Raw genomic sequence first — 21,996 nt, 5'->3', positions numbered from 1 at the left:
GGATTTCAGCCTTTACTCATCTTCCGCTGAGTGGGCTGACTACTTCTCTTTTAGCTTTGCATTGTCAACTCCAGCAGTGTCTGCAGAACGTTTTGGGGCCATTATAAGTGCGTCACTGTGCGTCGTGATAATATCCTCAAAAAAACACACGTAAGGATTTCACTTGTGTTCACTGGGAAACGCAGGAAGAGACTGATTGTTGTTGTGACGTCATCCACGTCACACTTCCCGCGCCACCCTAGCTCAGTGCTCACTGACAGCTGACTTTTGGCGGGACGTTCTGGCACTTTGGGCTGACACTTGAGGTTTCCTATTGTTTACATATCGCTTGTGGACACTGGGCTAGCTTGAGTGTTCATGAAACTCTCCACAGTGCTGTAAACAACTAAACATGCCAAAAATTGCTCAGTGTTTGTATGCAATAACACGAAAAGAAAAACAGCAGGTTTAGGCATGACATGAGCGGATACCGTATCTGTGAATTTTTCTTACTATACAGTATATTGAATCTAGGGTAGTAATTTCCAAATACCGTAACTGTGAATTTACCGGATAAAGAAGTACCGTACAACGAGGAATTACTGTACTTTGAGCAGCTGTTCATGGTGGATCCTCCAAGTGGACAGCTCCAAACTGCAGCATTACAGATGCTGGATGCTGATCCTTCCATTGACGAAACTGCACCCTCTATTGATGATGTCAAAGAGGCTGTGGCAAAGTTGAGAGGTGGAAAGGTGGCTAGCACCTGTAACATCAGTGTGGAGCTGCTCAAAGTGGGTGTTGAGGCCATGATCCATGGGTTGTATGCTGTCTTGACTGCTGTATGGCATTCAAATACCATTCCCCCTGACTGGAATAAGGGATTGGTCATCCCTATCTGGAAGGGGAATGGGGACTGTCAGGACTGCAACAATTACCGTGGTACACTGCTCAGTGTACCAGGCAAGATGCTTGCCCATTTTCTGTTGATGTGTATCTGCAGTCACCTGCTAAAACACCAGAGACCTGAACAGCCTGAGTTCACACCTGGTAAGTCAACAAGTGACCGAATCCTAGTGCTTTGCGTACTGGTGGAGTGCTGATGTGAGTTTTAACAAGGGATGCTTGCAGCCTATGTCGATCTCAAGAAGGCATTTGATTCAGTGCATCGAGAGACACTCTGGAATCTTTTGCGTCTCTGGGATTCCTGCAAGGATTATTGGCCTATTAACTGGCCTCTACTCTGGGACTGTGAGTGCTGTGAAGTGTGGAGGGGGCATGTCCAGCTTCCTTGTGAATACGGGAGTGAGGCAGGAATGCGTGCTTGCTCCATCACTTTCCAACATTTGCATGGACTGGTTATTAGGCAGAGTTGCAGATCAAATCATTGTGGAGCATCTGTCGGCAATGCTGACATTACAAATCTTGTTTTTTCCGGTGATGCAGTAATCTTTGCTGAGTCACTGGAGGTTCTGGTAATGGCTCTAGAGGCACTACACAAGGAGTTGAAGCCCTTGGGACTCCAGGTGTTTGTAGACTTACTGGATGAAACAGTATAGTTTATCCATGTATGTGGCGAGGACATTGAGATCGTTAAAATTTCACACACCTTGGTAGTGTAGTGCGTAACAACAGTGGGTCAAGCCAGGAAGTTGTACGGTGGGTTGGCCTGGCCCACGTTGTTAGGGTCTCACTCAACACAAGTATTTGGTGTTGTTGGTACCTGTGCAGACAGACGAAGATTCAGATCTTCAAGTTACTGGTGATCCTGTCTTACTCTGTGGTTGTGAGACATGGATGCTGAACACCATTCTGAAGAGGCAAAATGTTGTCTTTGGTACTAGATTCCATTGCAGGATCATGGGGTACCTCTGGTATGACTTTGTGTCAAATCAGCAATTGCTCTGTGAGACTGATTCGAGGCCAATTACCAGCATAGTTCGTCAATGCTAACTGCGACTATATAGACATGTGGTACACTACCCGGAAGTCGATCCTGCATATCAGGTTGTCTCTGAAAGGGATAACCCAGCATGGAGGAGGCCAAGGGGACGTCCACAGAAATCATGGCTGCAGCAAGTCGATGTCTCTTGCTGGGAGTTACTTGGCATGGAGATTTGCAAGGCATGACCGTCTGGAGTGGTGCCATAGGGTAGGCAAGGCGACGCACCCCCTGGCATATGCCCCCCATGTTTGATTGATTGATGAGTATCCTTGAAATGACTGTCTCTAGCTTCTTTTTCATTGCCATATTATGCCATCTCTTGCTATCTTCTACCATAATTTTCATGCCAACTACTCTTTTGATCTTGTTAACTGTGTGCCTTTCTTCTCTAATAGCCTTACCTCTCCAAAGTTAGAGTTATCCAGTATTCCCAGTCTTTCATTTTTTTTATGGCAAACTCTGGAACATCCTGCCTACTTCTGTATTTCCTCCTTCATATGACATGAAGTCTTTTTAGAGGAAAGTTTCGAGGTACTTGCCACCTAATTTTCAGTAATCTTAGTGGCTCTCTCTGTTGGGATTGGCATCTCAGTGGGCCTTTACTTAATTTTGTTGCCATAAGCAAGTGTTCCTCTCACTTTATGATGCATAGTATTGTCATTAATTTTTACTCACAGGTGGCGTGAGGAAGCAAAGCTGCAGACAGAGATGCTGCAGCAAGTGACTGGAGAGTGTTTGCTTTCTGCCACATGCTTCACTTACCTGGCTGCACTGAACCCAGAGGCAGGTGAAGGGCTGAAGGATGCCTGGCGGAGGGATCTCACTGCTCGGGGCCTCTTGCACCCTTTGCCTGAGGATGCCTATCAGGAGAAGTTTAGGTAAGGTGTGTGTAATTACCTAGTTGTATTTACCTAATTGTGACATATGGGAGAGGAGCTAAGCTTGTACTGTCCCTTCTTCATAATTATTCTTATTCAACCTTTCCTTACAGTCATGAATGTTTAAAGCATACACCACCTCTCCTTTCAGTCCATTCCGTGCCTCATTGCCTCTATGAGGGAAGCTAAACTTCCTTATGTCTCTTCTGCAAGTGGTTATTTATAGTTTTCTTCCATGTCTTCGTGTTTTCTTTCATTCATTATATATAGGTCTTCCTTATCTAGTTTTTCCATCTCACTCAATAGTCTATAAAGTTCAATCATATCATCTCTCTTACAACTCCTTTCCAAGGTTGGGAGTTGTATATCTTAGCCAGTCTCTCCTTGTGTGGCAGATCTTGCAATTCTGGTATCATCTTGGTTGCTGCTTTCCATACATTTATCTTTCTTATATTTTCGTGTGGTGATCAAATTACCACATCTTCTAATATTGGACAAATCATTGTGGTAATAAAATTTCCTTCATAATTCATTCATCTAGATAAGCAAAGGGAACTCTTACATTTCTTAGTAGATTGAGAGTTTCACTTATCTTATTAATATGTTTTTTTCAGTGATACAGTAAAACCTCAGCTTACGACCATGATTCGTTCCTAAATCCTGTTTGTCACCTGATTTGTTCGTTCCCTGAATCAATTTTTCCCATAAGAATGTATTGAAATACCATTAATCCATTCCAGACCAAAATGAAATCATACTTTTGTCCATAAAACCCATTCAAAATAGACCTTTAATGTATGCATGACATGAACAAAATGATTATAAAAAGCCTAAATTGTTTTACTTACCTAAATGCTATCAAAATGATAATAAAATGAATAAAAAGAAAAGGTTATTTACTTGAGAGACTGGACGTTGATGGGATGATGGAATGGAAGAGAGGAGGATGGGGAGGAAGACAGACAAGATTCGAGATGATAGTCATGAGAGAGGACTTTGGATGTGCGCATCGTGCCAGAGCTACACAACAGCTGTGTAGCGTCACAAGTCAGTGCCGCATGTGGGGCCTCGTTATAGTGAACATCGGCGTGGGAAACATGGAAAGATTGCCAGTCTTTGTCTCTGCCTTGGAAGACCCTTGCCTGCCTTGCCACAATCTGCAGTACCTGGACATGGCCAGGATGATGATGACAGCAACGCTGAGAGCCACCAGAGCAGCGAGGATAACGCTGAGGAAGCTACAGCAGAGCATGCCGGTAACATCACCATGCCCAGGAAAAACAGAAGAAAATCGTGGTGGCACGGAGATTATGTTATGTAATATTTTTCGTATGTTCCTGTTTCTAATTTCTTTTGTGCTTATGTTTTGTTTTGTTGTTGTGTGATAGCCAAGTTGGGTATCACACAAACGGCTCGCCTGCTGGCGAGCCGTTTAACTGCGTTCGTCCCCCGAAATATCGTTCGTCCCCTGGGTCGATATATTGACAAATTTTTTGGTCGTCTCCCGAATTGTTCATCCTTAGAGACGTTCATCAAGCGAGGTTTTACTGTAATTCCTTTGAATATATCACTCAGATCTTTTTCTTTTGTTGCCTTATTAATTGTTTCATTCCTCATCTTATAGCTATCTATAACTACACCTTCCATTACTTCTTCCAAACTCCATGTTTTACACTTTCCAGTGTTAAATTCCATTCACCATCTGTTGCTCCACTAATACACACTACCCAGATCTCTTTGCAGTTCTTCACAATCTTCAGTTTCCTTAACTCTTTTTATAAAGTTTGCATTGTGACTGAAAAGACTCACATAGCTGGACATGTTCTCTATTATATGATTTATATACACTACAAATATTACTGGTGTTAACACTAACCCCTGTGGAAACCCCACTTTATACCAGGCTCTACATTGATAACTGGTCTCTTATTACTGTTTGCATTTTTGTTAAAAAAAAAACTTCCATCCATTCCAGCAGTTTTTCATTTGCACCTCTTATTTTCTCCTTTTTCCATAGAGGTCTTTTTTATGGCACAGTATCAGAAGCTTTTCTTGAATCTAAATGAATACAATCTGCCCTTAACCATCTCTTTCCTGGATTATATCAATCACTCTTGAATAATAACAGCAAGTTGGTAGGACAAGATCTACCCTTTTTAAAACCAAATTGACAATTTATAAGGATTTTGTTATCTTCAGGAAATTTGGTCTATTGTTTTTTTCACATTATTTTATTACCGCACTTGTATGTGACACTGATGTATTGTTTAATGTGTTTTATGTCTCCTCCTTTAATTATGGGCATAATAATACCTACTCTTTTCCAATCCTATGGAAATCTTTGTTCATTAATAGTGGTAAGTATGATGGTAGGTAATTTATTTTCAAGCTGGTTGCTACATTAGTTTAATACCCATCTCAATACTCCAGCTAATCCTGCAGTTTTTATCACATGAAAAGATTTAATGCTTTCATTAATCTTTGGTATCTTTACTTGAAATTCCTCAAGTTAAATTTTTTTCTGTACATTCAGTTGCCTTTTAAATTCCTTTCCCTTTATAAAACTTTCTTAATTTTCTATGCTTTGTTTTCAGTTTACCATTTACATATCTATAGATGAGTATGGGTCCATGTTTACACTTGTCCATTATATCTTTTTCAAACTGTCTTTATTTATCCTTCAGGATTATCACACATTCTTTTCTTACTTTCTTATAATTATTCTATTGGTTAATTCTTTTACTTCTCCATTTTTCCCATAAATCCTCTTTCATCTTTCTTGGTGCTTTGCATATTTCACTAAACTACACTTTTTTACCAGTTAATTTTTTAGGCACAAACATTTTTTTTTCCTTTGTAAATTTTAAGAAACTCATCCAACTTTTCTTGGACACTTGCTGCTTTATGGAACATGTCCCATCTCTTGAAAAAACTTCCTCATGTTGTCAGGGTTTGTCTTTATGCAATTCAATCTCTGGTATGGTTTTTCTCATTCCTTTTAACATCTACTTTCTCATTTATATTGAATTCTATGATAGCATGGTCATTTAGCTGGTGGCCACTCTATTTGAATGTTCTCGATTTCTTCTGATTCCTTGTTGAATAGATCTTTGTAGACGATGTATCTCAATCTTTTTCCAAATCTTGTATTATCTTTTATCCATTGTGTTGGTATGTTATCTATTGCTAGTTGTAATAATTTATTTCCATTAGATCATCCTGTTCTCTCTGTGTACCACTCTTCCCAGTACACCTAGTATAAGAGTGGCATTTCAATACATGGATAAAGACATGATGAAAAAAATCATCACAAGCATGATACGTCCAAGGCTGGAAAATGCAGCAGTGGTGTGGTTTCCAAGCTCTAAAAAGGATATAAGAAAATTAGAAGGGATACAGAAGATTGCTGCAAAGATGGCGCCAGAATTAAAGGACCTAACATATGAAGAACAACTGAAGGAAATGGGACTGCCAACCTTACAAGATAGAAGAGGACGTGGGGACCTAATAACAATGTACAAGATAGTCAATGGCAGTGAAAAGATAGACAAAGAAGACCTGGTGCTGTTGACAGAAGATGGAAGGACAAGAGGACATGAAAAGAAGATCAGGATGAGGCACTGTGGGAAGGATATTGGAAAATACAGTTTTCCACACAGAACGATGGAAAAGTGGATTGCATTGAATAATGAAGTTGTTATAGCACATAATGTGCATAACTAAGGAAAAATTAGATAAATGGAGATATGGAGACAGGACACTATGAGCCCCGCTCAAACCCTGTACAATACAACTAGGTAAATACAACTTCTTATAATTAATGTAATCCATGATAACCACTTTATTACCTCGTAGCATTTTCTGTGACCATTTCTTTGTATTTTGTAATTTCTTCATATTCTTTGTTTGGCCAGGCATTAGTTTTGGATGGTATGTAAGTCACTATGAAATGTTTCGTTTTGCCTTGTAGATTTTCCATAGCAAATTTTAAAGCTTCTACTAGTCCATTGCCACATTCTATTTCAACTACTTCTAAGCTTTTCTTAAATAGAAATATCACTCCTCTCATTTTGTGTATTCTGCTTCTTTCCCATTAGTTGTGAATATTTTGTCCAATATATTTACTTATAACTCATCATATTACTTTATTTCTGTGAGGCCTATTATATCTGGACTTTTGTCATGTAAATAAACATTCAACTGTCTTAATCATAGGATGAGGCCATTAATGTTAGTGTATGCCATATTCTGTTTCCCTTTTTCCTCTAATTTGTTTCCCTGTTCTCCCTCTTTTTCAGGTAACACATCCTCACGTTCATATCCAAAACTCTCCAATAAAATACTATCTACTGCTTCTCTTATCTCTCCTCAATTTTTTGTCTTTACTCCCTCCCTCAGTTTAATTAGTGCTTCCCTCTTCTTTTTCATTTAGGTGTCATTTTAGCCATATATTTTTTTGTTATCTCATCTTTAGCCAGCCTCCAGGTCCCTGCTAAAGCCTTCTCAGCATCTTTCTGTGATTTAAATTTGATTCTTATGGGTCTATGTCCATCGCCTATGGATTTTCTTTACTTATAATAGTCTTCTGCTTCACTTATCAGATATCTTCTCTCTTCTTTTACCTTTCCCACCATTTTATTTACTACCTCTTTCAGCCCCTTGTTTCTCACTATTTTGTTAATCTCTGTATTTTTCTAAATTCGAAAAACAATAATGCATTTCTTTTCATGAACTGTCGTGTTTATAAGAGATTCATTACTCTTGGTAACTTTTACTCCCTTTTGTATTATTTTGGCTTCATGTAATTGTTTCTCTATCATTATCTCATAGTTTATACTCTCTTTGTATGGCCTCCTCACTCATTTGTTTTTTCAACTAGTGTGTGTCTGTGTGTGTTTTAATTATAGATAGTGATATACTTTTATAATGATAAAGTGTGCTGTTTTATTTTTGCAGTAGTAATCAAGTGCCAGGTTACATGCTCTTCATCCCTTGTATTCCTTGCAGACTTGTGTCATGTGTAACAGAGGTGGAAATAGCAGTGAGGGAGGCTGTTCAATTCTACTCGAACCACAAGTCCTTGCTCTTAGTCCGTGACCCACACTATCTGGTACGCCACACCTTGCTTGCTGCTCATCTGTCTCCCATATCTAAAGCTGTGCACTCTGATCCTTGTCCATCTTCATCATTAATGTTTCTTTACATGCATATTGGTGGTGTTCTATTCTTGAAATGAGTCTAAAGTTTTGCTTCACTACATCATCATGCAGGTGGAGGAGTACTTTGGGTCAGGCATATGGCTTCTGGATGATGGCAGCTCATGGTTGGAGGAACTGAAGGAGCAATTGATGGCAAGGGAGCACCAGTGCCCTGTATACCTGCACAAGGAACACAGAGCTGCACTGGAGAGTATCCCCTGCATCCTAAATTTCCTGAAGGGTGAGTTGAAGGAAGAGAAAGGTTAGAGCAGTGGTTTTTAACCTTTTTACTATCATGCCCCCTCTAGGAATTTGTTCTTCCCTCCATGGTCCCCTTGTATATATGAATACAATTTTCTCACAAATTTTAAAGAAAAATTAAAAAGATGCTTTTTGTTCTTTTTACTGATTATGAATGAATCACATTATTAGTGATATACTTGTCACTGCTTCTTAGCTTCTAGATCTTGAATGTGTGGTTGAATGCCAGACAGTGGACAATGTAAGTCTCTTTTCATATTCAACCTGTTTCTGTACCTGGTCTTAACAGCAAAGAGTGTGGAAAAATGCAGCTTCACAAAGTTCTGTAGATCTGAACGTAGTTAAATTTTGAAGAGCTTCTCGTTAAGAGAATGACAAATATAATTAGAAAAATCCCTGCTTTCTCCCAAGGGCTCCCAGCCCACTTGGAAATTACTGACAACCCTCTTAGGGGGGCATGCCCTCCAGGTTAAGAATCACTGGGTTAGAAGAAAGTTTTGTCTTTACTCTGCATATTAGGAGTGTAGTAAGATGATCCATGAGACTATCTCCTCCCACTGCGAGCTGATTAGGATAAATGTGTGAATGAGTGTGAGGTGCTTTGTTTGGGCTGCATAGTGAGGGATTGCTGGCCTAGTATGTAGTATATTTAGATAATGTATTTTGCTTTGAATCGTAATTAAATCTACTAAATAAACTGGTGGACTAATACCATATAACTGCTGTTGAAAAAGAGAATTTATAGTAGAGATGTGTGGGCAACACTGTGAATGGATATGATGATGATAAACCAGATGTTTTGTGTTATTAGTGTATTATTGTTGGTTGTAAAGTTTAAATAAGGTTAAAGACTGTTAAAGTAATAACTGTTGGGACAATTGACTTTTTGTGTTGGTGGGTTGTTGGTGGCGATGTTAAGGAATGCCACGTAGGCTGGAGTAATGTCAGCAACAAGGGTGGCGGCCGTGGCGACGAGTGACTGGAGCGAGGGAGAGCGGGCAGACCGTCTGCACACCAGAAGACGACACGCACTGCACCACCACCACAGCTACTACCTATACCCTGCCCGCCCTCAGTTCTCGCCCGTGATTGTGTTGTGGACAGTGTACTGTTGCTCTTATGTGCTAAGTAAAGACAAAAAGCAAAGTTTGTTTCCTTACTGTTACAAGCTATCTAGGCAGTATGGGAGACAAGTTTGACTTGAAGCTGATCTCGGAATATGATGGCAGTAGTGCGCAGGGTGTGGTGGAGTGGCTAGAGAAGCTGGAATTAGTCTGCAAGCTTTGAGGCCTCGACAATGTAGCAAGTGTGATCCCACTACGCCTAACAGGAGATGCGTTTAGGGTGTACTTGCAGCTGGCTGAGTCTGACCGGAAGAAGACTGAAAAGGTGAAGGAGGCGCTGCTGGCTGCCTTTTCTGTGGATCCCTATGTGGCCTATGAACAGTTCGTGAGCCAAAAGTTGTGTAGTGGAGAGTCGCCAGACGTGTATTTGGCTGAACTTCGGCGACTGGCGACTGCCAGACGATGTCCGCCAACTACTCAGGGCTTGTTCACGCATGGAGGCTCTCGATTTGAACCAGATTTTGTCATGAGCAAGAGACAGCCCCCTTGGATCGTCCGAGGCATGCCGCAGAGCCACAGCAGGCTACGGCGCCGCGACTTGTGTGGTTGCTACAAGTCAACGATGCTACGTTTGTGGTGGCCTTAATCATCTCGCCAGAGACTGCTTAGCTCGCCAACCAGGTCGTGGCCGCACATGGCAATGGATAAGGTGCTACCAGTATGGTGGTTTAGGCCACATTGCGTCAGAGTGTTTGGGAAACGGACAAGGAGAGGGGACGTCAGCGCCAGCCTCCTCTCATGTCAGTCAATGAGTGAGGCGTTACCATGCGTGATTGTGAGTGTGAAGGGGGTACGTCACCGTGTGTTAGTGGACACTGGGTGCTCGCAGAGTGTCGTCCATGTTTCGTGCTGCAAGGCATGGATGAAAGGTGCCATCGACATGGTCACGGTGAGCGGGGAGAAGTGGTAGTGCGAGGGAACTGGTGTCGTACGCCTCCAGCTTAGTGGTGGGGCTTCTACTGATATTTGTGCATGTGTGACAACCACGAAGCCTCTTGGTTTTATGGTAATTCTCGGCATGAATGCCATAAGGGCCCTTGGGGGAGTTGCGGTAGATGCTCAGAATGGTGTTCGATTTGGAGTAGAAAAGTCAGAGATCTGTGCGACTGCCACTGCCGTAATAGGAGTGGATGAACCTGATTTTAGTGCCACTTATGACCCTGCATCTAATTGTAGGACGGCAGCTTGGAAATGGTCAGAAAGTAAGGAGCCTGGTGTCCTGAGAAGTGTGGTGGAAGCCTACTCTGTGCTGCCAGAAGCACGAGACTTGTATGAAGAAGAGCTCTAAAACTGGATAAATGATGGCTGGTTACTTCCGTACGACGAACATAAGTACAGACCAGCTAAAGGTCTAATTCCTCTTATGACTGTTGTACAATGCAATAAGAAGAAAGTACAGCCCGTGATGGACTTTCGAGAGCTCAACGCACATATCAACGCGTTCATGGCGGAGTCTGACGTGTGCTCAGAGAAATTACGGGAGTGGCGGAGGCAAGGTGTGGATGTTTGTGTAATTGACCTTGCTAAGGCTTATCTCCAGATCAGAATTCACGACTCTTTGTGGCCATATCAGACTGTGAACTTTAGGGGCCGGAAGTATTGCATAACACGATTAGGATTTGGCCTAAACGTTGCCCCCTTGATTATGAAAGCAGTGCTCAACAGTGTTCTCTCACAAGATCCAGTCGTCAAAAAAGGAACGTCAGCTTACATCAATGACATCCTTGTTAATGAAGACGTTGTTAAGGCCGGTCAGGTACAAGAACATCTCGAGAAATTTGGACTATCAAGCAAGCCATGCGAACGACTTGCTGACGGAGCACTTGTGCTGGGCCTGAGAGTCTGGGGGAAGCAAAGGGGCCTGGTGTGGAAGAGAGATGGCGAGGTGGACAACGTACCAAGTGAGTTAATGAAGCCGGTGGTGTTCTCATTCTGCGGCAAGCTGGTGGGCCACTATCCTGTGTGTGGTTGGCTGCGAGTGGCAATGGCCTTCATCAAAAGGAGGGCCAATTTCTTCTCAGAGAGATGGGATGAAGTCATCGCCAACAAAAAACTAAGGAGGTGTCTAGATGAGGTCGTACTTGAAGTTAAGAAGAATGATCCTGTGAGAGGATTTTGGAGTGCTAGAGGTGACAAGGCCAGAGTCTGGGTGGATGCCAGTTTTCTGGCGCTTGGTGCCGCTGTAGAAATAGACGGCAGCATTGTTGAAGACGCCACCTGGCTACATAAAGATGACCCCAGCCACATCAACATGGCAGAGTTGGATGCTGTTATAAAAGGATTGAATCTTGCACTAGCCTGGAAAATTAGAACGGTGGAATTGATGACGGACTCTTCTACAGTGCATCAATGGATCTCTGATGGCCTCTCAGGCAGAAGCAGGCTCAAAACCAAGGCTGCTAACAAGATGCTCATTCGAAGGGGAGTGGGCATAATACTGTCGTTGGTCGAGGAGTGTGGCATCCAGCTGTTGGTGACTCTCATTTCTTCCGTCAACAACAAGGCTGACAGCTTGACATGAGTGCCTCAGCATTGGCTGAAAGTTCCCGATGCCTACCCTACAGCCACCCAACAAGTGTGTGCAGCTGTCGTTGCTATACCACACGACAAAATTGAAGAAATACATCATGCTATGGGTCATCCAGGTATAAAATGCACGCTTTATTTTGTAAGGCGAGTTGACCCAGCAGTCACCAGATTTTTTTTTTTTTTTTTTTTTTTTATGTAGGGAAGAGGGCCAGCCAAGGGCAAAAAAAAGAGTTAGAAAAAAGCCCACTTGAGCGCTGGCTCTCCAAAGAGTACAAAAAGTGCCAAAACCGTCAGCCAGAATTAGGGGAGCAAATGCCTTGGTATTCAATCCATAAATAAATGCCAATCTTCTGCCCTCATTACATGACCAAACCATCTCAATTTTGTTCTATCCACTTCTTCCAACACTGGTCTCACTCCTAAATCTTCTCTTATTTTTACATTCCTCATCCTGTCTCTTCTCATAACTCCCCTAATTAACCTGAGTACCTACTCTCATCTTGACTGCCTGTATATTAGATTTCAGCTTTATTGTTAATGTCCTGTACTTTCCACCATGTAGCAATATTGGCTTAAAGAATATTATTACTTTACAACTTGTGGCCACATGTTTGTGTTTCAGTAGGGGATATAATGCACTAACATTTACATTGCATTTTTCAATCCTTCTGTTAATTTCATTTTCATTTACTAGTAAGTTCCTTCTGCTAAGATTGATATCAAGATACCAAAAATTTTCTGTTTCTATTTATCAGTCTCTCTCTCACAATAGATTTCCAACTATTCAAACTCTTTAGTCACTGCCATCACCTCTGTTTTCCTTATATTTATTTTTGATTTATTACTTATCATTCCCCCTTTCCATCTATTCACTGTAGATTGTAGTTTATCAAGTGAGTCTTTAATGACAGCAACATAGTCTGTATGCACAAAGGTTGCTTGATTAGCAGGATGGACAACATCTCTTAAGCATTTGTCCATATAGTTGTAGATGATTAGTGGTGACAACATTCCGTAATGTACTTCAGTCCTCACCTCAAACCGATTCTCTTCTATTTCACCACATTTAACCTGGCTGTAACAGTATTCATAAACACTTTTCATATCTGGGACTGATTTTGGACCTATCTGATAATAGTTATCTTCCAGCACATTCCAGAGCCTGTTTCTGTTTATCTTGTTGAATGCTTTATCCAGATCTACAAAAACAATGTACTTACTTCTGTCCCATTCCTAACTCTTCTCTAACAACATTTTCATAGTAAAAACTGGGTCAGTAGTACTACTTCCGTCTGAAGCCATATTGACAGTTGTTAAACTTTGTTTCAACAACCCTTTTAATTTTATGTTCAATGATTCATATTGTTTGCTGGCATATGAGAGTAATGATACTCCCCTATAATTTGCATGTTCAGTCCTTGAACCTTTATTTCTATATATATGGAATATAAGTGGTTGCTGCCATTCTTTTGGTACCTTATGTGTAGGGAATATAAGTGCTTGCTGTCATTCTTCTGGTACCTTCTCTTCTCTATAAGCATTTTTGAAAAATTTTGTTAGCCACTCTACTATGCTTTTGCTCCCAGCTTTCCATATTTCTACAAGTAATCTGTCTTCACCAGAAGCCTTACCATTCTTCATTAATTTTAGGGCTAGTTTTACCTCATCAGTCATAATTTCTTCCTCTTCTGGAAGTTCAACATGACTTCTCTCAACTATATTAATGCTCTCACCTATTTCTTCATCTATATTTAGTAGTTCTTTAAAGTACTCTTACCATCAACCAGCAACTTCTTCCACCAATAAATTTTGCCTGTCTCTGTCAGCCACTGTGTACACTGTTGATATATTCCCTCTCCTATAATTCTTGGCAATACCATAAAGTACCTTCTTTGTTCCTTGTACTTTATGTAATAAATCTTCCCTGATTTTTTTTTATCCAAGACTTTTGTTTGACTTCATGAAGTAGTAATAGAAAACAGTTACAACTAGCCCAAATTTTTCACTACTTTGATAGCAAAATAAAATATGATGCATGTTTATTTTTGTTTCACATTGCAAATCTCAATTATATTTTTCATTGATGTTTCAGGGATGAAATCAACAAATAATATGGGTCAGCAAGATAAGGCAATCATTCCTGAAATTTTTTTCATTTACCATGGTTTTTCCATTAATAGAACACTTTTTAAGTGTTTATTTAATCTGATTAGACATTAATATTTCATTAATTATAATAAAAAAAAAATTCTAAGTTAAAATATCTGTACATGGTATGGGGATGATTTATACAAAACATAAATATTTGTTGAATATTTAAGAAAAATACCTACTTGGTTTTGTCCTGCAAAACTGAGCTGTATGTCATAAGTAGCCTATTCTCTGATGGATATTTCTGAACCACAGCCTTACCTTAGAAATTTAAAGCTAATTTTTCAAAAAATTTTCCAACCAATACTGGAGTATGCCCCCATATCATCTTAAAGCCTCACCTTGTAATATTTGAGAGTGGCTGATTTGTTATCAGTGGTGTATTATAAGACAATGTAGGTCATTGAGGAGAAAATAAGTGTAATCCATTGATGGATTTGTTCTTTATGCATCTCATCATTAGAGTCTACATAGGTGATGTTATGGAAGCAAATCTTTTATTTATATATTTGGTAAAGGACAACATAAAAAAAATACCAGACAATATCTGCAGTTAGTTGTGGCCAGGTGTTTGAAAATATAAATCCTTTATCTCAGATGTTTGCAAGTCTAATGGCAACAAAATGACCATGGTGGTGGTGGTGGTGGATGACAGCTGCTCCACATCCCCATGTCCTCTGTGTTCCCGGCTCACACTCCTCGACCTTTCCCTACACCACAAAGTAAGTACTGGTCTAATATTTTCATCCACCAATACTCAATAGGATCTCTTTTTTTTTTTTATTTATTTATTTATTTTATTTTATTTATTTTTTTTTTTATGGTAAGGCCTATAGCGCCTGTAGGCACACTTGAAGAGTGTATGGGAAGCGCTGTTCAGCTTCCGCCCATTAGTGGCGCAGGCAATTTTATTTATAGACATTCACCATATTGTTTCTTGTACAGGGTATTGTGCAGATAATGGCTGAGACTCTTTTGAGATGGCACTCCCCAGAACTGCAGCAGAGAGTAAAGCAGGCAGTAGATGCTGTAGCAGATATCAGGAGACAGAAGGAGAAGACTGAGGCACAGCTGGTACTCTCCCTCACCAGTGCTGCAACAGTCACTTCCTCGTCTGAACTCACAAGCTTCATGGGACAAATAAAGGAACTAAATGATGTATGCTTAGTATATGTATCTTTGTATTTTGATGATATAGTAAATATCATTGCAAGAAAGTGTTGCTCATGCATTGTATTTTTTAGGTCACAGGAGTATTGGTGCAGCAGGAAGAGGAAGTGGAACAACTGACAAAGGTGGTGGACTGTTGCTACACTCAAGCTGCCCACCTTGCTGCCCGCCTCTACACCCTCATGTCCACACTGGGCACTTTGCACATGAGCTACAATGTGCCTCTCAGTTTGGTGCAGGACAGTATTTCTCACAGGCTTGCATCATCAAATCTTGATGATGCCAGCAAGCAAGTTTCTCAAGGTGAATAAAAAAGATAATATTCAATATAATTGCTTGCTTCTGTGCTAAAGCCTGTGTCCCACACAGCACGATGAGAGGTGAATGCCTCATGATTGAGCATGTCTTGCACTTTTGCATGATGATCAACGAATCCCATGGTTCACAACATCTCACAGCTGTGAGATGGGCACACGATATTACTAAGATTACAATGAGCATAGGAGGACAGTCTAACGATATTGCTATCAATAATTTTTCACAATTCTGGTATGTCAGTAGCACGATGGCCACACAACCCACACCATAAAGATAAGATGTTATTTGAAGGTACATGAACGACAACAGACAACCACAGGTAGACACTTAAATGAATTGCACCAATGCTGCCAAATAAACACGAGCATGACACAACTGTTTTTTTCTAGAATTCATGCCTACATGTAAATTGTTAACTCACACCTGGCTGTCACAGCGCCATAGCAGCATCCACCAATGTCACAGCATTGTATCCCATGCAACATGGCCCTTCCCACTTACCCCCTCTCCAACTCCCATAGGACATGCCTGGCCACATGGCCCTTCCCACACTTCCCGAGCATGACACTGATGAGTACTACACGGATGAACTTGAATAATCTTCTAATCAACAATCGCAAGATTCAACTTTGTTTAACCCTCCTGCACAGAGGGAACAGTATGGCTAGTTCTATCAACTTTGGCCACACCTCCAAGAACATAACACTGATCTCTACAAATATTACCTTCTGGTTAACCACGCCATGTTCAATGAAATATTGCAATGAATTACACTTAAAATGAGTAGATAGGACACAAGTTGGAGGAAGCCACTGGAATGAGGGCTATGTTTGGCCATTACACTGCACTTCATGGTAACAGGGAAGGCCTAAAAACCTTCATTGACTTCTCACGTTTATCGTGTTATTATCGCCCAAGACTCGATTTGCAATTGTGATTCACTCTGGTATAACATGTTGTTGTTGTGATAGGTTCGTTATGTTATCATTCTATCATCGTCTGGCTTTTGGTCAGTAATCATGCTATCATATGGATACAATTTTTTGACAGCTACATTTATATATATATATATATATATATATATATATATATATATATATATATATATATATATATATATATATATATATATATTTATGGAGGAGAGAGGCAAACTAGAGGAAAAAAAAAAAAAAACTGCCCACTTGAGTGCTAAAAAAAAGTAAAGAGTTAGCCAAAATTAAGAAACAATTGTTTTGATATCTCCCTCTTACAAGAAATCAAGTCATAGGAAGACCGAAATTCAGAAGCAGGCAGGGAGTTCAAGAGTTTACCAGAGAAAGGTATGAATGATTGATAGTACTGGTTAACTCTTGTGTTAGAGAGATGGACAGAATAGGGATGAGAGGAAGAAGAAAGCCTTGCGCAGTGAGGCCACAGGAGGAGGGGAGATATACAGTTTGCAAGATCAGTAGCACAGATAACATGAAAATAGCGACAAAATATAGAAAGAGATGCAACATTTCAATGGTGAGAAAGAGGCTGAAGACAGTCAGTCAAAGGAGGGGAGTTGATAAGACAAACAGCTTTTGATTCCACATTATCTGATAAAACTATGTGAGTGGAACTCTCCAAAAAAATGTGAAGAGTACTCCATAAAGGGGTGAATAAGGTCCTTGTACAGAGTTAGCAGTTAGAAGGGCGAGAAAAACTGGCATAGATGCCTCAGAATGCCTAACTTCATAGAAGCTGTTTCAGCAAGAGATGAGATGTGAAGTTTCCAGCTAAGATTATGAGTAAAGGACAGACTGAGGATATTCAATGTGGAAGATGGAGACAGTTGAGGATAATTGAAAAGAGAAAATAATTGTCTGGAAGGTTGTGTCAAGTTGATAGATGGAGAAATTGAGTTTTTGAGGCTTTGAAAACTACTAAGTTTTCTCTGCCCCAATCAGAAATCTTAGAAAGATTGGAAGTCAGGCATTCTGTGGTGTCCTTGCATGATCTGTTGACTTCCTGAAGGTTTGGTCATCTCTGAAAGGACGTGGAAAGATGTAAGGTGGTATCATTAGTGTAGGAGTGGATAGGGCAAGAAGTTTGGTTAAGATCATTAATGAATAATAGAAAGAGAGTGGGTGACAGGACAGAACCCTAAGGAACACCACTATTAATAGATTTAGAAAAACAGTGGCTGTCTACCACAGCAGCATTAGAACGGTTGGAAAGGAAACTTGAGATAAAGTTTCAGAGGGAAGGACAGAAACCATTGGAGGGCAGTTTTGAAATCGAAGCTTTGTGCCAGACTCTGTCTAAATTTTTTTATATGTCTAACACAACAGCAGAAGTTTCACCAAAATATCTAAAAGAGGGTGACCAAGACTCAGTAAGGAAAGCCAGAAGATCATCAGTAGAACTATCTTGATGGAAGCCATACTGGTGATCAGATAGAAAAGGCTGAATGTAAGCAAACTTTCAGGAAGAAGGAAAGGTAGAGGTCGATAGAAAAGTTGAAAGAGTTTGGCCAGGCAAAGTGTAAGCATGGAAGCACAGGTTTTGAGAACAATAGGAGGGACTCCATCAAGTCCATGAGCCTTCCGAGGGTTTAGGCCAGCAAGGGCATAGAAAATATCATTATGAAGAATTTTGATTGAAGACATGAAATAGTCAGAGGGAGGAGGAGAGCGAGACAAACCCAGAATCATCCAAAGTGGAGTTGTTAGCAAAGGTTTGGGAGAAGAGTTCAGCTTTAGAGACAGAAGATATGGCAGTGGTGCCATCAGGATGAGATAAAGGAGGGAAAGATGAAGAAGTAAAGTTATTGGAGATGTTTTTGGCTAGATACCAGAAGTCTCGGGGGGAGTTAGAGTTTGAAAGATTTTGACATTTTCTATTTATGAATTAGTTATTGGCAAGTTGAAGAACAGACTTGGCATGATTCCAGGCAGAAATGTAAAATGTGTGAGTTTCAGGAGATGGAAGGCTCAAGTATGTTTTGTGGGCAACCTCTCTATCATGCATAGCACAAGAGTAGGCTGTCTTAAAGCAAAGTTTAGAAAGTTTAGGTTGAGAAAAAGAATGAGGAATGTACACCTCCATGCCAGACACTGTCACCTCTGTTATATGTTCAGCACAAAGAAATAGGTCTGACATGGAAACAGTAATCATTCCAGGGAAAATCAGCATAATACCTCCTCAGGTCCCCCCAACTGGCAGAGGCAAAATGCTAGAGGCACCTCTGCTTTGAGGGATCCTGAGGAAGGATTGGAGAAATATGACAAGAAACAGAAATGAGATTGTGATTGAAGGAACCCAAAGGAGATGATAGGGTAACAGCATAAGCAGAAGGGTTAGAGGTAAGGAAGAGATCAAGAGTGTTGGGCGTGTCTCCAGAATGGTCAGGAATATGAGTAGGGTGTTGTACCAGTTGTTCTAGGTCATGGAGGATAGCAAAGTTCAAGGCTGGTTTACTAGGATGGTCAGTGAAGGGAGAGGAAAGCCAAAGCTGGTGGTGAACATTGAAATCTCCAAGAATGGAGATCTCTGTAAAAGGGTAGAGGGACAGAATATGCTCCACTTTGTAAGTTAGATAGTCAAAGAATTTACTATAGTCAGAGGAGTTAGGAGAGAGATAGACAGCACAGGTAAATTTAGTTAGAGAGTCACTATTAAGTCAAAGCAAGATGGTGGAAAACTTGGAAGATTAGAGATTGTGGGCATGAGAGCAAGTTAAGTTGTTGCACACACAGATGCAACATCTGCCTTTGGAATGAAAATGAGAATTGATAAAGTATTAGGGAACAGAGAAGGGGCTACTGTCAGTAGCCTCAGACATCTGTGTTTTGGTGAGGAAAAGAAGGTGAGGTTTAGTAGAGGAGAGGTGGTGTTCCACAGATAGAAAATTAGATCTAAGACTGCAAATGTTGCAGAAGTTAATGTAGAAAAAGTTGAGGGAGGTGTCAAGACATTTAGGGTCGTCATCTAGAGAGGAGTCCGACCCGGGGACATTTCTGGACCTCTCCCCAGAAGGGGAATCTGAGGCTGGGTTTGGAGTTAATTTTGAATTTTAAGTGAAGGGTGTATGTGTGGTAAGTGCATGTAATTTTGTGTGAAGAAAGAGAGTTGTCATTAGAGGGCAGTCTGTGACTGCCCCCTTGAGTTGTGAGACAGAAAGGGAAATGTTCAGCGAGATCATAAATAGCTTTAATGGAAAGTTCACAGCACCCCCTGAACTAGTGCTATTAGACCTCTCTGGGACTGAATACAATGACCAGGCAATGAACACAATGAATGCCACACGACACACGACAATCACATAAATGTACGCCAATAGCAATACTATAGGTTTGTAACAGTTTTTTTGACAATAAATTGTGAAAAATTAGGGGTACACTAATTTTTCAGGATGAATCAGGAGAAATGCATGGCTACCATGATATGCCCTAGATTGTCACTCAATGTTTTTTGACTCCAGAACTTTTTTGTGATGTTACGCTATAGTTAGATTTTAAGATATTTTCTGCAAGTCATACTGATTCGTGGCATGGTTGCCTAGCATTGTGCTGTGTGGGAGATGGCCTTAATGCAGTTGAATGATTTTCACTAGTTTATTATAAACAGGTTTAGAATTTTACTTAGGGAACTAAGATATTGTATAGTGAAAAGAGAAAAGAAGTGAATATAAGTACTCAAGCAATTGGAATTCTATAAACTCAAACATTAATCATGTATTTTTAACTCAATTATTGTTTGCATTCCATGTTATTGATACAGAGAAGATACTGCAAGCTGTAACAGAGGCAGTGTTTGCTGTGGTGGAGGCACGACTGCAACAGCAACACAGAGTGCTGGTGGCCACATTATTTAGTTTGGCAAGATTGAACATGTTCAGTGAGAAAGAAGACTACGTGAAGGCTTTCCTTATTCCCCTAAACCTTGATGAGACGTGGCTGTGGGGTGAAATCATTCCACCAAAGAAGGAAAAGAAAGCTAAAGTTGATGAAGAAGAGGAGGATGAAGGCAAGGAGGAAGATAAGAAAGAACAGGATATGGAAGAAGGGAAAGATGAGGAGAAAGAAAAGAACCTGGAGGAAAAGGAGGATAGATCTGAAGATGAAGATCCAGAAAAAAAAAAATGTGAAACTGTGGAAGAACACCAGGACCAGCCAAATGAAGACTTCCCCTCCTGGATACCAAGTGAATGCAATATAAAGGTGTGCTTTGTTGTGTGTTTGACAGGCACTCAGTCAAGATAACTTCACACATAGAAATAGGCAGCACCAAGTGATGGGTGCTGCGGCACTACATCCCTGTTATCTTATTGATTGGATCTACCATAATTTTCTTGTAGATAATGTTGATTAGCTTGTCTGCTTCTCTGAGGTACTCTGATTTTTGCTAGTATATACTTTGGAATCATAGATTATTGCACATGAATATCACATTACAAGCTACATTAAGATATTTGTGAAGGATGTGATGATACATATTTTAACTTTACTTTGATTTCTATTAAAAAAAGAGTGCAAGAATATTGGGCAAGCTGTCAGAAGGATGTTGCAGCTTGTTTACCCCATCATCTACACCTCTTGAGGAATGTGCTGCATCTTCACTGTTGCAGTGGCTGGCAGGTAGCACATCAGGATGGCAGCAGACCTTTCCTGCTAAGACAAGTCTCCACCAGGTAGCAAACATTAACACACAAATGACACCAAGATGACATACATTGCTTATTAATTTTGCAGTTTATGTCATCAGAATAAGAGATAGATATGTTGATAAGCATCTAGGACTCAGCCATCACAATTTGTAATCTATACTCTGAAAGCATTCAAATTGTGTCCAATGGCATTGGAAATACAGTAACATGTTAAGTCCATAATGATAATGATGAAATAAAATCCTCTCAGTTATGAACAAAATGAACATAAACAAAAAAACACCTAGCCCAGACAAGATATCACTCAGACTTCTTAAAGAAACAAGAAATGAGCATGTAAAACCACTTATGTTTATATTCAGTAAAACTTTACTAGCAGGTAAAGTTCCCCATAAGTGTAAGCTTGCAAATGTGATGCCCATCTTCAAAAAAGGAAATTAATAACTCCCTGTCAATTATAGACCAATCATTCTTACTTCAGTAGTGTACAAGGTGATGGAAACAATAATTAGAGATAAGATTCTTTAATACTTAGAAGAAAATAGAATAATGAAAGATTCACAACACAGTTTTAAAAACAGCACTCCTGCTTAACAAACCTACTAGACTTTTTTTATGAAGCCTTTAACTCATATGATGAGACAAAAGCAGTTGACATTATTTACCTTGATTTTCAAAAAGCTTTTGACACTGTCCCACATAACAGAATTATCAGTAAAGAAAACCCTCACAGCATACCTGGAAGCACCTTGAAATGGCTGGGAGACTGGATCTCTGATAGAAAGCAACATGTCATCAATAGCAAAGG

General features: G+C 40.2%; 1 protein-coding gene across 5 annotated transcripts in view; it reads left to right on the top strand.

Moving 5' to 3' along the window:
- LOC123498677 (dynein-1-alpha heavy chain, flagellar inner arm I1 complex-like) overlaps window positions 1-21,996 on the top strand; it is a 368,589-nt gene that overhangs the window by 328,443 nt on the left and 18,150 nt on the right. For all 5 annotated transcript variants that reach the window (XM_045246012.1, XM_045246014.1, XM_045246015.1 and 2 more), the window contains 8 exons: window positions 2,602-2,802; window positions 7,810-7,912; window positions 8,073-8,241; window positions 14,663-14,787; window positions 15,011-15,223; window positions 15,310-15,538; window positions 20,303-20,742; window positions 21,051-21,212. In XM_045246012.1, coding sequence (XP_045101947.1) covers window positions 2,602-2,802; window positions 7,810-7,912; window positions 8,073-8,241; window positions 14,663-14,787; window positions 15,011-15,223; window positions 15,310-15,538; window positions 20,303-20,742; window positions 21,051-21,212 — 1,642 coding nt within the window. The remainder of the gene's footprint in view (window positions 1-2,601; window positions 2,803-7,809; window positions 7,913-8,072; window positions 8,242-14,662; window positions 14,788-15,010; window positions 15,224-15,309; window positions 15,539-20,302; window positions 20,743-21,050; window positions 21,213-21,996) is intronic.

This window comes from Portunus trituberculatus, chromosome 48 (assembly GCF_017591435.1).
Source record: "Portunus trituberculatus isolate SZX2019 chromosome 48, ASM1759143v1, whole genome shotgun sequence".
NCBI classification, from domain to species: Eukaryota; Metazoa; Arthropoda; class Malacostraca; order Decapoda; family Portunidae; genus Portunus; species Portunus trituberculatus.
This window is presented reverse-complemented; position numbering and strand designations above follow the sequence as displayed.